Below are 15,944 nucleotides of genomic sequence, written 5' to 3' on the forward strand. Positions count from 1 at the left end.
TGTCCTTTATCGTACACAGGCAATGACTAAGCTAATACTCTGTAACAAAAATTAGGGATCACCGACCTCATTTCAACTTTGGGACTTCAGTTTATGAGAGCTCATAAGTGCTTAACACGCTAGACCGTTGCTATGATAATTTGTACGACATAGGAATGGTCATAACACTAACATTGACCAAGTATTTCTTGGAAACCAGTGAGGTACCAGAAACAAGTACAAACAAGCAGCATGGCTTCATCAAAGTGAAAGAACAACGTCAAGTCACTTTAATCATACTGAGATCCATGCAAGTATGATGTTAATCAATATGGACTTTTTTTCTGGCCTTTTTCATTAGTTCTAGATATTCACTAACTCCAGGTTTAGGTATTTTGATAAAAATGCAGACCAGACTTACAGGGTTCAGACTGATAACTGAAGGTAAACTCCATGACATTTTTTACCATTGTTTTCTTTGAACAAAGACCTTGATGCATAATTGGGTACGGGGTTCCGAAAGAAATATTGTTCCTAAGTCTACTGTACACCCATCTTTTGCTTTCTACTCGATTCAAACTACTTTACAGAGCAGTTTTACATCCCGATGGAGCTCTAGATAAACAACAAGACTATAAAATGCGGCGCTATGAAGGTCTCGCGCCAGACCAACTCGGGGAAACAAATTTCAAATGGCAAATGACATTACACGACTCTTCTTGGCACCAAGATAGTCCTCAAATAAATCTTTTGAAAACTTACCTCAAGGCTACCATCTTTAACTTCATTTTTCTGTATTCGCTGCTCATAATTCCTTCATTGCAAAAAACCTTTCCAATCCACGGCGTCCTTGAAAGTTGAAACGCAACGTGGCTTGACGAAGGAAAAAAATTCCCACGTTGAGCCCATTTCGAATATCAATTTTGCATAATATTATCATCAAAAAGTGTTTGGCATTGGCCACTTCTTCACAAAAGAAAATTCGCGCGCTTTTTAAACCCCACAATATGTGTTTAGAGAGTAGGCTTTCTCGTTTAGTAGAAAAGGAGCATTGGTGAAAGCATTAACTTGTTGTTGTAACACTTTCTGCGCGAAAGGAAAATTTTCACTCTTCTAAGTTTCTTTGTTCATGCCCAGGCCGGTCGCAGATGATTTCAAGTACTTATCATATAACAAACACACGGACTAAAAAAAAAACTGAATTTTAATTCAACACATCTGTAACTACTATAAATGATATGTAATTTGCACTTTAATTTGCAAAACTTATGTTTCGTGAGGAATAAATTGTTTAAAACCTAAATATCAGTCTAAAAAAAATGGTGGCTTCCTCGTTAGGTCTTATTCATTAACACAACAGCCGCAATTAAGTGCGTGATTAAAAGTTCTAGAATTCGTGGTCATAAAATTCTAGTAGGAACCCATCAAGTGATGAGCTTTTGATGGACATGTGACAAGTTCAGTTGTATGGCTGCAGTGATCCGTCGCTTCCTTGTGATAAACGGATGATTGCTCATGTCTAGCTATAGTGACTTTAAACACTTTTAAACCGTCACCAACGGCACTGATCTCTACGTTCCTGGGGCTAAGAACTCAGACCCTGAGTTTCTATAGTTTCGCTCCAGAGAATAGAGAAGAATAGAGTTGATCTCACTTCACTGAAGGCTTGGAACCTGTTTTATTATTCCGGGATATGTGCTTCCTTCAACTACAAGCACGTAAGTAAAAGAAAAGTGCTCTGATCTCCAGGAAGCATTTTCACGGGTTCTAGCCTTTCCAGCACATGCGCGGCTGATGGTAGGCCGCTGGCATGCGCCCCCTTCAGTGGTGGTGAGGTTTGCTGATCCACGGATGGCACCTGATCTGTTGTAATGTGGGGCGCGCATCTGGATCTCTCGACAACATCCATGAAATCAAACTCCGAGCCTCTGAAAAAAATATATTTACGTCCCGATTAATCAAATGGGAAAATGCTTAAATGAATTTGCATTGTAGCGGGTGACATTCAGTATAGGTCAGTATTTTTTCGTTTAGGTTACACCATTCTTTCTGGCTGGACCATTGAATTTAATCTTATCTGACCCGACATTTACTGCCATATTTAAAATGGTCTTGTTCTTACAATTTCCATTATTCTGATGATGAAAAATGAAAGGGGACTGTGGGCGAAACTTGTCTTAAACAGAGTTTATCTAAATATCCCTCAGGAATAATCGTCATTGTTTCATTTGATAATTATCTCCTTAGCTCCAACAGTATCGTTTGTTCCAAGGTTCTTACCGTTGGAGACAAATTTAGGAACAGAAGGACGCATGTACAGGGCCATGCGTGGCTTGACGTATGGCATCTCATTCGACAGCATCTCAGCCAATAAGAAGCCAAGTTGCCAAACAGTGGCGTGGCTACCATGGAAACAACGATGGGAGTAGAACTCAGGGGGACAATAATGCTGAGTGCCTGGAAAGTGAATGGGAAGAAAAAACATAGAAATAAGTGGAAGTAATTTATTGAGATAAGTACATAAATAAATGATCGGATAAAGGATCAGACGGCTTTAAAACAGCCCTTAGATATTTTTCTCTTGCCACAGGCCAACCCCATTTAATTACTTAATTCATCGTTAGTTAGCCAGCGAGCAGGCCCTCGTTATCAGCGCTTCGACACAAGCGTTTCTTCGCCTGCGTTCTTCGTTTCTTCGTTTCTTTCTTCGTTTCTTCGTTTCTTCGCTCGCGGGGAAAGTATGAGGCCTTGACCAACGCGCGTCGGCTGGGACTGATAATTGTTAAATTCAGACCCCCGGCCAAGCTCTTCCCGACTCATCTCAAATCCTCTCGCGGGCGGAAAAACATACATCCTGCAGTGCTATTAGCAAGAGCCTCCTCGTACGAACTTAACGAATCTTATACGAAAGTTTACGTCGTATAAGAGTGTCTGCTTTAAACCTGCCATTCACTAAAATACTTACCTACGAATTGCCTGAAGGGTTGGTCCTGTGCGTCACAAGCGAGACCGAAATCAGTCAGCTTGGCTTCCATTTTGTTCATATCTATGATGACATTTTCTGGCTTGATGTCCTGGTGTAGCACACCCTGTTCTTCGCATTGTATCGCTGCCTCCAGAATTTGAGAAAAGAGCTCTCGACCTTCGTCTTCAATCAGCCCTTCACATGCGTCAATGTAGTCGAACAAGTCCGCTGAATCTTCGGGACGCTCGAGCACGAACACGAAGTTATCTCCGTTGGTGAAGATATCCAGTAGTTGAATCACGTTCGGGTGCCGAACGTGGCGCTGAAAGTAAGCCTCGGCTGGGAACTGTTTTCCGTTTATCTGTTTAGGAGGGATGGGTCGGGAAGATTTAAGTTAATGAAAGTTATTTATTTTTAGATTAAACAAACAAGGAATAGAAAAGACTGGATAAATCAGTCAATCTTTATAGCTCCTAATTTGATCGATACTTTTATCACTTAATTTTGCAGTTTTATTTCAAGGCAACTGAAGGACAATTAATTCAGCCTTATTCGTTACCCGTGACCACAGAGACTGGCGGAAGAGAATTTTCAGGTTGTACTTACCTCTCTGTAGTTCTTGACCCTGCTCTTGTTCACGAACTTGATAGCCACCTGCAAGATTTAAGATGGAAAATTAAAACCTATCATTTTGGTATCACCATTGTGGTTTTCTCGTATTTTAAAATGTTTCCGCCACACAACAACAGTTGGCTCCACTTAGTTTAATGAGTATTGTCTTTATAATTAATCACAAGGGTGGTGGTCTAATTTACTCCCCTTCCCCCTCCCTCCCCCCCCCCCTTGGCTCTACACCCCTGGTGGCTTACGATGCAATTTATTTCAGAGTTTATGGCAAGGTAAGCTGTAATTAGCATCACTAAAAACCACACGATAGAAGTTATAAATTAACGGTTTATTGATGCTTACCGGCAGGTTGTCCTTTTTTCGTCTGGCGGCGAAAACTTCTCCAAATCCGCCGGAGCCCAAAGGTTTTCCCATCTCATATGCTGCAAGACCTTTAGGGCGAGGTTTGCGCTTTCCTGAAATATCATACAAAATTTAAGATCGGTTACATCCTCGGACTTCCTCTCTTCCAAGTTAAGATAGGAAACTGTTCTCCAACCTTTTGTTGGTCTCATTATTTCTCCACTTCCGCTTTTAATTTCTTACATGCAACCTCTCTTTTTAAAATACACCATATAGCCAAAACAAGCGATGAGAAATGAAGAAACTATCGCATTAACCCGTAAACATTTCCTCACCTGAATCAACGACCATCTTGAATCAGACGACTATGAATTTTACGGTAACCGGTCGTTTCGCCAACTAGTCGTTTCGCCAACGATAGTTTCGCAAACGTGTAGAAGTCAGTTCGCAAACGTGTAGAAGTCAGTTCGCAAACGTGTAGAAGTCAGTTCGCAAACGTTATAAACATTTACATGTCAACCTGGGTTTAACTATACGATTCAGAATACTACATTGATGAAATGTTGTATGCATAAATTATTGGATGTGAAATCTCACAGCTTATTTCCCGCTAAAGTATATTTCATAACCAAATGGACAGTTTTTATCCCGTGTCTCGGTAGTTGTGTACCTTCCTTCAAAGAGCAAAGCTTCCTGATAGAACACAGCAAGAGTAAGACCTGTTTTACATCGGTAGATTGATTTGCGGATTACAGCTACTGTGCATGCAACACGCAAACGCTGTGATCGAGTGAAACCAACCACAAGACTGTATGACTTAAGCTAGAGAGTTAGTTTGTATGCTCAAACGTTGACATCTCAAACCTACAAAGTGTGTGAACTGACTCCTGCACATATAAATGTTTATAACGTTTGCAAAATGACTTCTAAACGTTTGCGAACTGACTAGAGACGTTTGCGAAACGACCGTTGGCGAAACGACTCGTTTGCAAAACGACCGACGTTCAATTTTATTTACAATTTCCGTGTTCATACCTCTTCGTGTCTTTTTGTGTCGGATCGGCTCCGGCTTGCAACAACTCGTTGAAGTCTCAATCTCGGTAATGTGCTTCTCTTTTGTCTCGGTTTCAACTTTAGCTTTCTCCTAGGAAGAGGAAATAATGAAATTATCAGAATTTTCAGTATACAAGTGGAGAAGAAAGTATCGTGACGTTTTATATGCTTGCTTTTGTATATACTTTGTTACAGTCACACCGCGTTCTGAACTCGCACTGAACTCGAAAAAAACTTACGACTGATTCTGGAGTCGACAAGCAAATCTTCTTTCTTTTCGCCGTAAAGAGCTTCTTGAAATCAGGCTCTGTCCAGGCTCTGTGGAGACAAACATCGTCATTAAGCTGAACTGCCTTTGGTTCAAAGCTAACAATTCTCAATTGATAAACAGATAAATTCTCTACCTTTTCCGGGGGTTTTCGGATTTACTTTTTCCGATCAAGCTCGACTGCAAAATTTAAAAGGAAAGCATATTTTACCAAAGGCGGTACAGCTTTTAAAGCAGACTTACCCAAAACAAATGGAGAAAAACAAACGAAACTGAGGGAGAGTTCTAACCTTAGAGTCAGCGAAAATTCTTCTGGTCTTTGCCGGCTTACACGCGGCAGAACATTCTCCTTTTTGCTGGCCACACGATGATTGCGAGGGCTGGCAGGTGACAGAAAATTTTCTTTTTCTCCTTATTTCAGGATTCATGATACCTTAGAACTGAATTTTTTCCGAATAAAATCACCAAATGCTTTTACTTCTCCTCAAAGACTATAGCCTTGAAATCCTCATGGAGCAAAAACTGTTTATGATGTCATCTTACTTTGCATTATGATGTTTTCGCGCGCGTCATGCACGACCTTTAGAACGCGCGCTAACGGTCCTGAAGTTCACGCGAGGAATCTTATTGTCATTGTTATTTTTCCCAAGAACTTTGATATGGCATCACTAAATAAACTGAATATGAAACAGAGATACTTCCTTGAGATAATTCTAGGAACGATATCAAATGAGCTTGGTCTTCAAAAGAATGATTTTTTGAACAATTGTCACGTGCACAGGAAATAACGGGAAGCGTTGCGTGACATCAAAAAAAACGACTGCGAAGGAGACTAAGCTCAGCGAAAGGGTCACTAAGGTGCCATGTGCATACGTTATTAATATACTGGAAATGATAACTGTGTCACGATGGCACAGTTAATGCGGTATGACTGACGTATGTAAATAGCCCTGTAGGCTGCGAGCTCAAGCGTGAAATAATTTGCTTCGAATCAAGGGCTACCGATACAGGTGTAAGTCAAAGAGCTTAAAAATATAGCCTGACGTGAACGTTCCCATGCTGCCAACAAGACAGAATGAAGACACTTGCGGAGTCGTGCAAAATTGCTTTGCTGGTCATAGCTTTATTTCAGGTGTTGACTGAAAGAAAATATTTCCGATCAACCTGAGACGTCCAAGACTCTCCCGACAACCGTACATCCTTTTCAATCTTGGGGGTTTCTCAAATCTTTTTCCAGTTCATGTTGAGATATGTGTAACGTTGCGTGCAAAAAAAATCCAGTTTACTCGATTTCCTCGGCACATTGATATGGTCGAAGTTTCGGTTATGGATCAGTTATTGGCCGGCCCGACAATATTACGTAAGCCAACACTGGATATTTCCGTGAATTTTTCAAGTCCATATAGAAAGAATTTTAAAAACAAAACGTATTTAAATATAGCCTCCGATCATGCTTTCTACCTTGCTCTGTATGTATTTTGCGGTTGAATAGCATGATAAATATCTCTGATAGACAGATCTCTCATAAAAAAGGCAGAATCTGGAGTTATTTCTCGTTAAAGGTGAGAGTGCACCCCGATTGGCTACATGATTGCATATCTTACTTCAGAGTATTTTGAACACGAGGCTGTTAAGGTGGCTCCCGAAGGAGAAGCAAAATTGCCTATATTTACGAGACTTTGTGGAGAAATCGTCGAAAGGAGAGCACACGCATGCAATTAAATAAATTGGAACAGTCTTCTGTTTGATTGCTTGGTTTGTTAATATGAATTGTTATGGTGTAACACTGTGCGGCGTACTCGTATTGTATGCAACAGAGTGGTTGCAGATATATGAGGCGCTTTTTCCCCCTATCACCACGGAAAAGAAAATCCTGGTGCCTAGTTGTTCAAAGGGCAGAGAACGCTATCCAACAGATCAATCACTATGCAGCAGATAAGTGTCACCGAAACGTACCGCGCTGTCCACCGGATAGAAGTTTATCCAGTGGATAGGGTTATCCACTCTTTGAAAAACCGGAGCATGATCTTCAAATATGGCGTGTGCTTCTGTGGTGACGTAATGATCTCGCATCTATTTCGCTGTTATTGCGCATGTCTAGACACAATGTAGGTCTTAACCAACGAAAGGAACCATTAAACGTAAACAATTAAAATTGCAGGAACGTCTATCTTCCTCATATGGCAACTTGCAATATCCGGGGTTCGTGTATTAATTGGGTTGGCCATGTTGGTTAACAGCGCCGACCTGGTACACCTAAATCAATTCCTTCTCTTTAGACACAGGACTAGAGTATGGTCAGTGGTTGAGTGGCCTGTTTGGAAACCATGACAGCTCACAAGCCTAATTTCTTGCCTAAACTCACCCGCGAGGTGTTCGTTTCAGAAACAGCGCAAATGAAATAGTTGATCATTAAAAATTAACTAAAAATTTCCTCTTTCCTCGTATCACTGTTACTATAGGCGTTTTAAAAAAAGGGTTCTGATCATGAGAAGAAACACTCCCAGGTGAAGGTTCTACACATTTACTGCTCAGCCATTCACTGTCCCACTGATGAAGAGCTAATCTGGATACGTCTGCAAACATTGAAATTTCCATGCTCTTTTTTCATGCAAATAAATACCCTTTCTAACATTTTTCGCACTCAATTATGTACCCCCCTCTCCAGTAAGCCTTTCATAAGCGTCCCCCGTCTAGAAGAACAGGAAATAACCAAACCCGGGGGGGAGGAGGCGCTTACTATAGCATTTACGTCAGAGTTGGGAATTCAGTGATAATCTTATGATAATTTCCTTCACTTTGACCAATTTTGTTCGTAGTTTTCAACGCTGTTGACATTCCGAGTCACGTTTTCAGTTGGCCCTACACGATAAGGAAACAAAATTAAGGCACTGAATTCCTACAAAGCATCACTTTTTTATTTTATTTATACCAAAAATCCTACCACAAACACTTCAATTTGAAAAAAAAAGTTAACCAGTCAAAACATTGTGGTCGCAGAAATCTTTATTTTCTGTTGTAAAAACACTAAGCTAAGGCGTATTCATAAATAATACTGTGCCTCGGAGGCAATAAATATCCTTTAACATTGCAATGCTATAGAAATGCAACCCGACTTGTGTACAGCTGAACGGGTTGACGGGAAATTCTTACTACGTAAACTCTAACTTTAGACTTAAACTTAAAAAAAAAAAAAACCGAAGAAAAACAAGTCGCGTTTTTCGATGGGTGAAGAATGAAGAGTTTCGCGTTCTGACTCGAAAAATAAAGAAAAGTTTTGAAAGAATCGTTTTTGTACTTGTCCTGCGCACCCTTCTTAAGTAAATAATTGGGTCCGGCTACTAAGGTTCATACACAGTTTCAACTTAATGGTCACATAACAAATAATACTGTGCCTTCGAGGCAATAATTATCATATCTCATATCTATTACACCACTTATGTTTCATTATAGTGTATTGCGACTTTATGGGTAGTATCTCGGCCAGCCAAAATAACCCGCTCCTCGATGTCCATGAGAATATGAGAATATGACGAAATTGCTATCTGTTGTCCTACTTGCGTCTTGTTTTTATACGTTACTGAACAAAATTTCAAAAAATATCGTCTAAATAAATTACACGATTGCTGATAAATAACGTTCACTAGGTTTCTTTTGAAAAAGATCCTACCAATGGCATGATATTTCGTGCATGAAATTTCCGCATTTCAACAACTCCAAATACTTCAGTTCAAATCTACATATAACAAATATTCTGTTTGGAAGGGCAACCTTTTTCCCTTACCAACCGTACGTTTTAACTTTCAGAATCAATGAAACTTAAAACTACTATTTGTAAACCGTACGATACGATGAATACGAACCCAGTCTCTTTAAAAATTACAAATAATTATGAAAGTATTTACGACCAGCCACTGTGCGAAATAAGTAAAAAGAGAGGCTGATACTTGTAATAAAATAAATGTACAAGTATTTTCACAAGAAATACACAAACTACTACAAAATGCATTGGTGTTTGAAAAAACATTCATTTGTAGAACAAACAGAAACTCCTATAACTTTGATTCTTGATTCATTTAACTGCAAAGGTTATTAAATGAAGGAGGAGACGTTCACATTGTATTTTATCAAATTGTGTTTTTGCACCAAAAAAGAATTTTGACAAATGTTTCTTGGGTCGAACTGCCTTAAATAAGTGTTCTACGATGAGGTTAAGCTACAAATGTGAAAGTTCAAAAAACTTTGTAAAGAATTATGAATAACTCATGAAAAATTTTTACTGAATACACTCATTTGGATAATAACGAGATCACATGACTCAAGGAGACTCAGGGAGTTAATAATTCACTACATGTAGTGTCCATTAATCGATTCAGTGACAGCGAACCAATAGGATTTCTTCACACACTCGTATCCAACCAATCGCAATCCTTCCTCGGCAGTGGTATGGAATCCTTGACTTTGCCTTTTGCCCGTTGTTTTGGATCGTTAGAAACTTGGGTCTGGGAAACGTGAAACAAATTTAGGAAAATTGGTGAGCTACATACATGACGGGCTAGGTAATAAAATCTTCAAGACAACTGCTTGATACCGGCAAGTTATGAATAAATCAGTTCAAATCGACAAATACAGCGCCTGAAATACGACAAAATGTACAAAGTACATCGCAATATTCACTCTGAGAAGACCAAAGGTAAACTTTCATTTAGTAACATTCATTTATCTTCCATACATTTATTTTTTATAACTTGAAGAAGAGCTGTCAACATACTAACCTGTTGGTGATCTTCATGTTTCCGCAGCCTCATGATCAGTGCTCTTTCCTCGTTAGTACCCACGCTCTGTGAGTACAGCTTCTGTGCGGCGAGCCTTTGTTTCGGGGTGAGCATGCGCTCTACGGCAAGTACAATACGAGCCCACTAAGAGAAAAAAAAATACCATTTTAGTTAATCATATAGAGTAAATCAGTGGAGCACTTTTCGACTGATTGTCGTAACACAAAACCAAAGCAATCATTACAGCCAATCATAGCAAGGGAAATATCACAGTAGCCAATGATAACTCGAAGTAAAAACAAGCACACTGCCTGAAGCGCGGGAAAACGCGGGTGACCAAGTCGCGATGGGTTTTAGTTTTGAATCTGATTGGTTGAGAAAGTGGTGCAAGTTTTCTGGACCAATCATAAAACGAAAGAAAGCAAATTTACAGCAATCCCAGATTACTTCTGACACTCTATTGAAAATTTTTCTAAAATGAAGTGAAGAAATTGATAAAATCTTGCGGCGGGAAAAGTTCATTTCATTTACCTGTCGTGTCCATTCCTTTTCAGTTTCTGCAACTTTAAGGTACGTGTTTCCCATCATAGCAATCAACATGTTCACAATCAACAAGGCTCCGAGGATCATAAACAGGAAAAACATGATCTGCAGGAAAAAAGGAACCAGTTAAGTAAGCAACCAGTTTACGAGTTCAGAACAATAGCAACAGAAAACATTTCGAGGGAATGTCATAAAACCATAACTAATCGATACCGGCCAATCAGAACAATGGTTATAACAACAAGAAGCCAAGGAACTCAAAACAAATTCATGTGACAGCCCTCGAGAAAGGGACAAGTGAACAAGCTGGCTGCTAATGGTTTAAGTTTTGCATCTCAAGTATGAAGGGAGTTTTTTAAAAGTTCTCCAATGCAACAAAACTAATGAAAGCCTGGATCACTTTTCCCCTCTAACTGAATACCCCCAGATGCGAAAATGAATCCTCATGTCAATGGAAAAGGATGGAGGTTTCTTACCAAACCCAGAATCTTAAACGGCGAGTTACTGTGTGCCACTTGTTCATACAACTCCTGAAATTGAAAAATTGTGAGACTACATGTTATAAATGTAGGCCTGTTATGAACGTTATGATGATACCACACTGCCCAATTAGATAAAAAAAAAAGCGGAACACACAGGGCAAAGGAATCAATTTTTTACAAGCGCATGATCATTGATGAAAAATACTGAAAAATTGGTGAATTACTGGAAAAATGCATAGCAAGGGATTGAAATAGAAAAATATCTTAAAGCAAATGTCACATTATTTACTGACAAGGACTTCATAGGAAGGAACACATTTTCTAAGATATTCTCCTCATGTTCTATATCTTGAAGTATACCATCACGGAAGAGCTTGAAAGACTTTCAGATTTACCTGTTCAGAGGAGCTCAACCTGTGTACAAATGATCTCACAGTTCTCACTTGAGTTTCGAAAAACCAAAGTAATCAAGACAGCCAATTGCAGCTAAGGTTGACATCATCACTAGCCAATTAGAACTCCCAGTAACAACAGGCAAACTGCATGAAACGCGGGAAAACACGAGTGACCAATCACGATTGGTATACCTGTAAGTTTTCAATCTGATTGGTTGAGAAGGTGGCGCGAGTTTTCTGGACCATTAACAGAGCGAAGTTAAGCAAGAACAAAGCAATCATGGATTACTTTCGAAACTCAATTGAAAACAGCTCAATGAGAATTCATTCAGTACTGTCTTTCCTACACGTTTTACCGACCTGTTCCACTAATAACTTATGTGTACCCACGGTTCAGAGCATACCTCATATTCTCCTAATGAAAGAATTACGAGTCCAAGGCCGGCAGAAAACCAGCGTGTAAAGAGATTTTCCTGGACGGATTTGTCGTCATACCCAAGCGTCACCAAAAACATGGCTAAAGAAAACAAAATGTAGACAATACCAAATCAACACCAAAACTTTCTCACAAACCAGCCTAAAAGAAAATTAAAAAAAAAACCCAGGGAGATGAGGTTGCAGTTATCTAATCATTTTTCACAGCATTATACGGTTATTGTAGTTGTGTGCAGTTGTAATTTTCATTTACTTGCCTTCGCAATCAGTCAGATTTGAGAGAAAACATACAAAACAATGTCATAAATTGTCAAAATCTATTTACTAGTAATATATTAATTTTAATTTATTAACTAACAAAATACTAGTATTCCATAGTGTCAGGCTTCTAAGTGTTAAAAAATGGTTAACATAAAGAATATCTAAAAATTCAGAGATCCTGCATGCATAACTTTATGAGGGAGACTATTCAAGAGCAAAACATTGCTATGGCAGAAACCTTTACCAACAAGATAATAACCTCATTAAAATAGAAAAGCTAGTAAATTTGCAGAATCTCAGAAAGTACAATGCAACTGAGGTTGAAAATTGAAGTGAATAATGACATAACTAACAAATCTTCCTCACCTTGAGAAAATCCAATAACAAAAATCATATAAATGATGAAGAAAATTATGAAATCTCTCCTTAACATCTGATAGATCATAACCACGAAAGGCCCTACAAGAGCAAACCCCCTGAAATACAAAATTAAAGTATGTCACAATCACCATACAGTATTACTTACATCATCAAATGGAAAGTGATTCTGATCAAGAATGGATTCTACTTTTAAATGAGAGAAAAGACAGAAACATATCTGTCAAAAATATAGCAATAGCAGGCTTTAAACTATGGCACTGACAACATCTGATAAGAGTAATAGTACATTGAGCAGATTTTGTTAGTTTTCAGGTTCATCATTAAAATTGAGTAACCAGTAAACATGAGTGGGTGGAAAAGCACTGCATTGAACAGCTGCAAGAAGAGGGACAATATCTGAGAATTGGGAAGTTGATTTTGACTTTTCATGCACTCAGCAAGTGAATATAATGTTTTAAGGGACAAAACAAAGTGAATTTATTGTCACACCTGCAAAATGTGAGAGAGTAAGGCCAGGCCAGAACAAGAGCTGCAATTACCAGGTGATCTTCAAGATTAGGTTCACAAGTGAAGCGTGCTGCTAAGCAGGTTAGTAATAACACACAAGATAACACCAGCAGGAGTCGCAGAGGGTTGTGAACCTAAACAAAGTATACCATGAAACAAAACAGGGTTGATGAAACAAAAGAAACACCACAAAAATTAAATTCAATGTTATCACTTTGATCACTTCTCGATTTCCCCTCCCCCTGAAGAGCCATGAGTCCAACTTTTCAACTGCAATGGACAATGCAATGTAGAATACTTAGTGAGGAACATACCATACCAGGTTATTGTTAACAGTAACATTAACTGTACTTTCTTGTACTAATTTAAAAGAAGTAAAAAGTGAAAATCATTAACCTTTCCTAACTGCTACATGATGCAACTCTTACCAAGTCAAAGAAAACAGGCTTAAGTCCCTCCTGAAAAATCACCTCTCGAATGAGGATAAGGATGTAGATGAAAGCAAACAGCAATGTCAGGATTTCAAAAGCAGCTCGAACCTGTAGTAAATAAGTTCAGTTTAAAGAGGTTCTGACATTACTGAGATTTTGCATATAAGATCCTTTGTTTAGACATCACAGTTATAGGAAAAAAAGAAGCAACACTATGCCATTGCCAGGAAAATTGGGGTGGGGTTGAAGTTGAGAAAAAATGTTACTAAAAAATCCAGCTGAATAAAAGCAAATGAGATGTCTTTTTAAAGCTTTTTCATTTAGCCTTTCAAGGGCAATTTGTTATTAAATGGCAGCTATTTTTTTCAGGCTTCAAGGCAGGTATAATACGTCTCAGTTTGAAATACAAATATATTATTATTGCCAAAATAATCAACTTAGGCAATTATGTGAACCATGACAACAGAGAAATTGAGTAAATACTACATGGTTCTATTCTCAAGAACGATTAAAAAGAGTTACTCATACTGACTTAATATCATGATAATGCTAGATTGAAGAGAATCCATGCAATTAATGACCAAGTATACAGAAACCACAAACCTGTTGAGTGCTGTCATTCTTAATTGTGTTAAGGAGAAAACAGGAATCACAACTTGTGGTATTTGATGTCATGGAGGAGTTGACGGATGTAGGGCTGCTGTTTTTAATATTGTCATCACAATGCAAGTCCTACAAGGTACCACAAAAATCATCATTTGCTATTTTTAAATTCACTCATCACAAGAGGACACATGTTATGTGCATGTAGATACTACATGAGGTTTAAAGAAGTTTTACATTGAGTGTTCAAATTAGTCATTAATTGCTCTGGTTTGGTTTCCCTGTAGTTAATTGTTATAAACATGTAGTAGGTACAAAATGTCATTGGTACAAAATGCCCTTTCTACTTATGCAGAGGCGGATGTATGGAAAGGGTGCAGGGAGTGGGCACCACATTATGAGATGACCTGAAATTTCTAAAACAACTTCATAGTCATACAAAATCCGCTGTATCCCAGCAGTTCACATAATGTTATTGCCTGGTCATAAGCCGTCTTTTCATTATTTGCTTTTAAAATTTGTTTAAGTCACCCATCAGTTACATCCTTCCTTATTGGTGCACCCCCTCCTGAGAAAAATCCCTGGATCCAGCCATGTTACAGTGTATAATTTCTGTCAGTAATTTGAAGCAAAAATTTAAAATGAAACATCAATTGCAAAGTTAAAAAAGGCAATGTAACAAAATTGGTTGGAACTTACACCAAGAGGGCGGAGGAGAACAGCAACACTTAATGTGATGAGAAAGAAGACGTACAGAGCCAGAAGCTGATAAAATCTGAGAACATAACAAAATAATAATTAATAAAAACAATCATTTAATAACACTTTAATGTAATTAATAATAAATAATAAATGAGATATTACAACAAGTTAACAACTTTTTACCTGGTGTGATAGTTATGGGTAGTACATAGCTAGTTCAACAGATTTCATGACTTGATGGAGATCCTTTAAAGGGAGAGGAATATAACCTTGACAGCTTTTAACCCTTTAACTCCCATGAGTGACCAAGACAGAATTTCTCCTTACAATATCAATACAATTTCAACCAGATAAGTGATGAGAATAAAGAAAAATATAAATTTGGGGATAATTAGTCCATCCCACACTAAATTCTCTGAACCAACATTGTAAGAATTGTATGGTTGACAGTAAGGAGAATTACAAATCTGATCTGGGAGTTAAAGGGTTAAAGGAGGTGTAGTTTGATCCATTTAGTAACTAATGTAAAGAAAGGGAGTTTACTGATATATGCAATGCAAGTCACCAGTAAATGCTTCTTTGTTTTTTTATTAAATTAATTCTGTTTTTCAACCAGCATTAGCTATGAGTGGGATCATCTCTGTGAATGAAAACCAAATACTCACATTTGTTGTACCATAAATTTGGTATTGGCAAGGATATATACATGAGTGGTCCCAAATAATAATTTTTTTGGAGTACCCTTAGGTACTATACATTTATGTATCATAATGTTTGATACAGTGTGGTACCCGCATGATTATTAACACTGGCAATGGAATATGCCTTAGTTTTACACACCTATAACGACAGGCATGCTTCCATTTCTCTTTGAGCAAATTGTGTAGGATTCCATCAAATAGGACCAAGTGTGATACTGATTCCTGCCATAAAACATCAAAAGCAGACTGACATACATCACTTAAAGAGGTTTATCTAACTATAATTATTACTAAAGAGAGTTATCTATCTATAACTATTATTAAAGAGGGTTGTCTAACTATAATTATAACTAAGTGTGAATCTACTACCATTCAATCAAAAATGCTGCAATCTGATTAGCTAAGCCACTCACACTCCATTCCATTGTTACCAGTAACCTTGATACAGGACCCTAGGTGTCAAACACGCAACCTTTCAAATCTGGTGTTTTGGT

The 15,944-nt window shown here is 38.2% G+C and overlaps 2 protein-coding genes across 3 annotated transcripts in view; both read right to left on the reverse strand.

Annotated features, from left to right (window-relative positions):
* Positions 1-1,167: 1,167 nt before the first annotated feature.
* On the reverse strand, positions 1,168-5,662 carry LOC113665099 (serine/threonine-protein kinase pim-1). The gene is made up of 7 exons (XM_089192490.1): positions 5,525-5,662; positions 4,543-4,606; positions 3,914-4,026; positions 3,551-3,598; positions 2,945-3,305; positions 2,260-2,436; positions 1,168-1,907 (listed from the first exon to the last, which is right to left on the reverse strand). The coding sequence occupies exons 1-7, from the start codon at positions 5,660-5,662 to the stop codon at positions 1,801-1,803; spliced, it is 1,008 nt and encodes a 335-aa protein (XP_089048616.1). The 3' UTR covers positions 1,168-1,800.
* Positions 5,663-8,222: 2,560 nt separating this feature from the next.
* Positions 8,223-15,944, reverse strand: part of LOC113668074 (transient receptor potential cation channel subfamily V member 5) — a 14,783-nt gene continuing 7,061 nt past the window's right edge. For both annotated transcript variants that reach the window (XM_027183988.2, XM_089195145.1), the window contains 11 exons: positions 15,590-15,672; positions 14,747-14,822; positions 14,048-14,176; positions 13,442-13,552; positions 12,996-13,147; positions 12,492-12,601; positions 11,834-11,946; positions 11,029-11,082; positions 10,541-10,657; positions 10,010-10,153; positions 8,223-9,736 (listed from right to left, as the gene is read on the reverse strand). In XM_027183988.2, the coding sequence (XP_027039789.2) occupies positions 9,635-9,736; positions 10,010-10,153; positions 10,541-10,657; positions 11,029-11,082; positions 11,834-11,946; positions 12,492-12,601; positions 12,996-13,147; positions 13,442-13,552; positions 14,048-14,176; positions 14,747-14,822; positions 15,590-15,672 (1,191 nt within the window). In that variant the 3' untranslated portion in view covers positions 8,223-9,634. The remainder of the gene's footprint in view (positions 9,737-10,009; positions 10,154-10,540; positions 10,658-11,028; positions 11,083-11,833; positions 11,947-12,491; positions 12,602-12,995; positions 13,148-13,441; positions 13,553-14,047; positions 14,177-14,746; positions 14,823-15,589; positions 15,673-15,944) is intronic.

Source organism: Pocillopora damicornis, chromosome 2, assembly GCF_964200805.1.
Source record: "Pocillopora damicornis chromosome 2, jaPocDami1.2, whole genome shotgun sequence".
NCBI lineage: Eukaryota > Metazoa > Cnidaria > Anthozoa > Scleractinia > Pocilloporidae > Pocillopora > Pocillopora damicornis.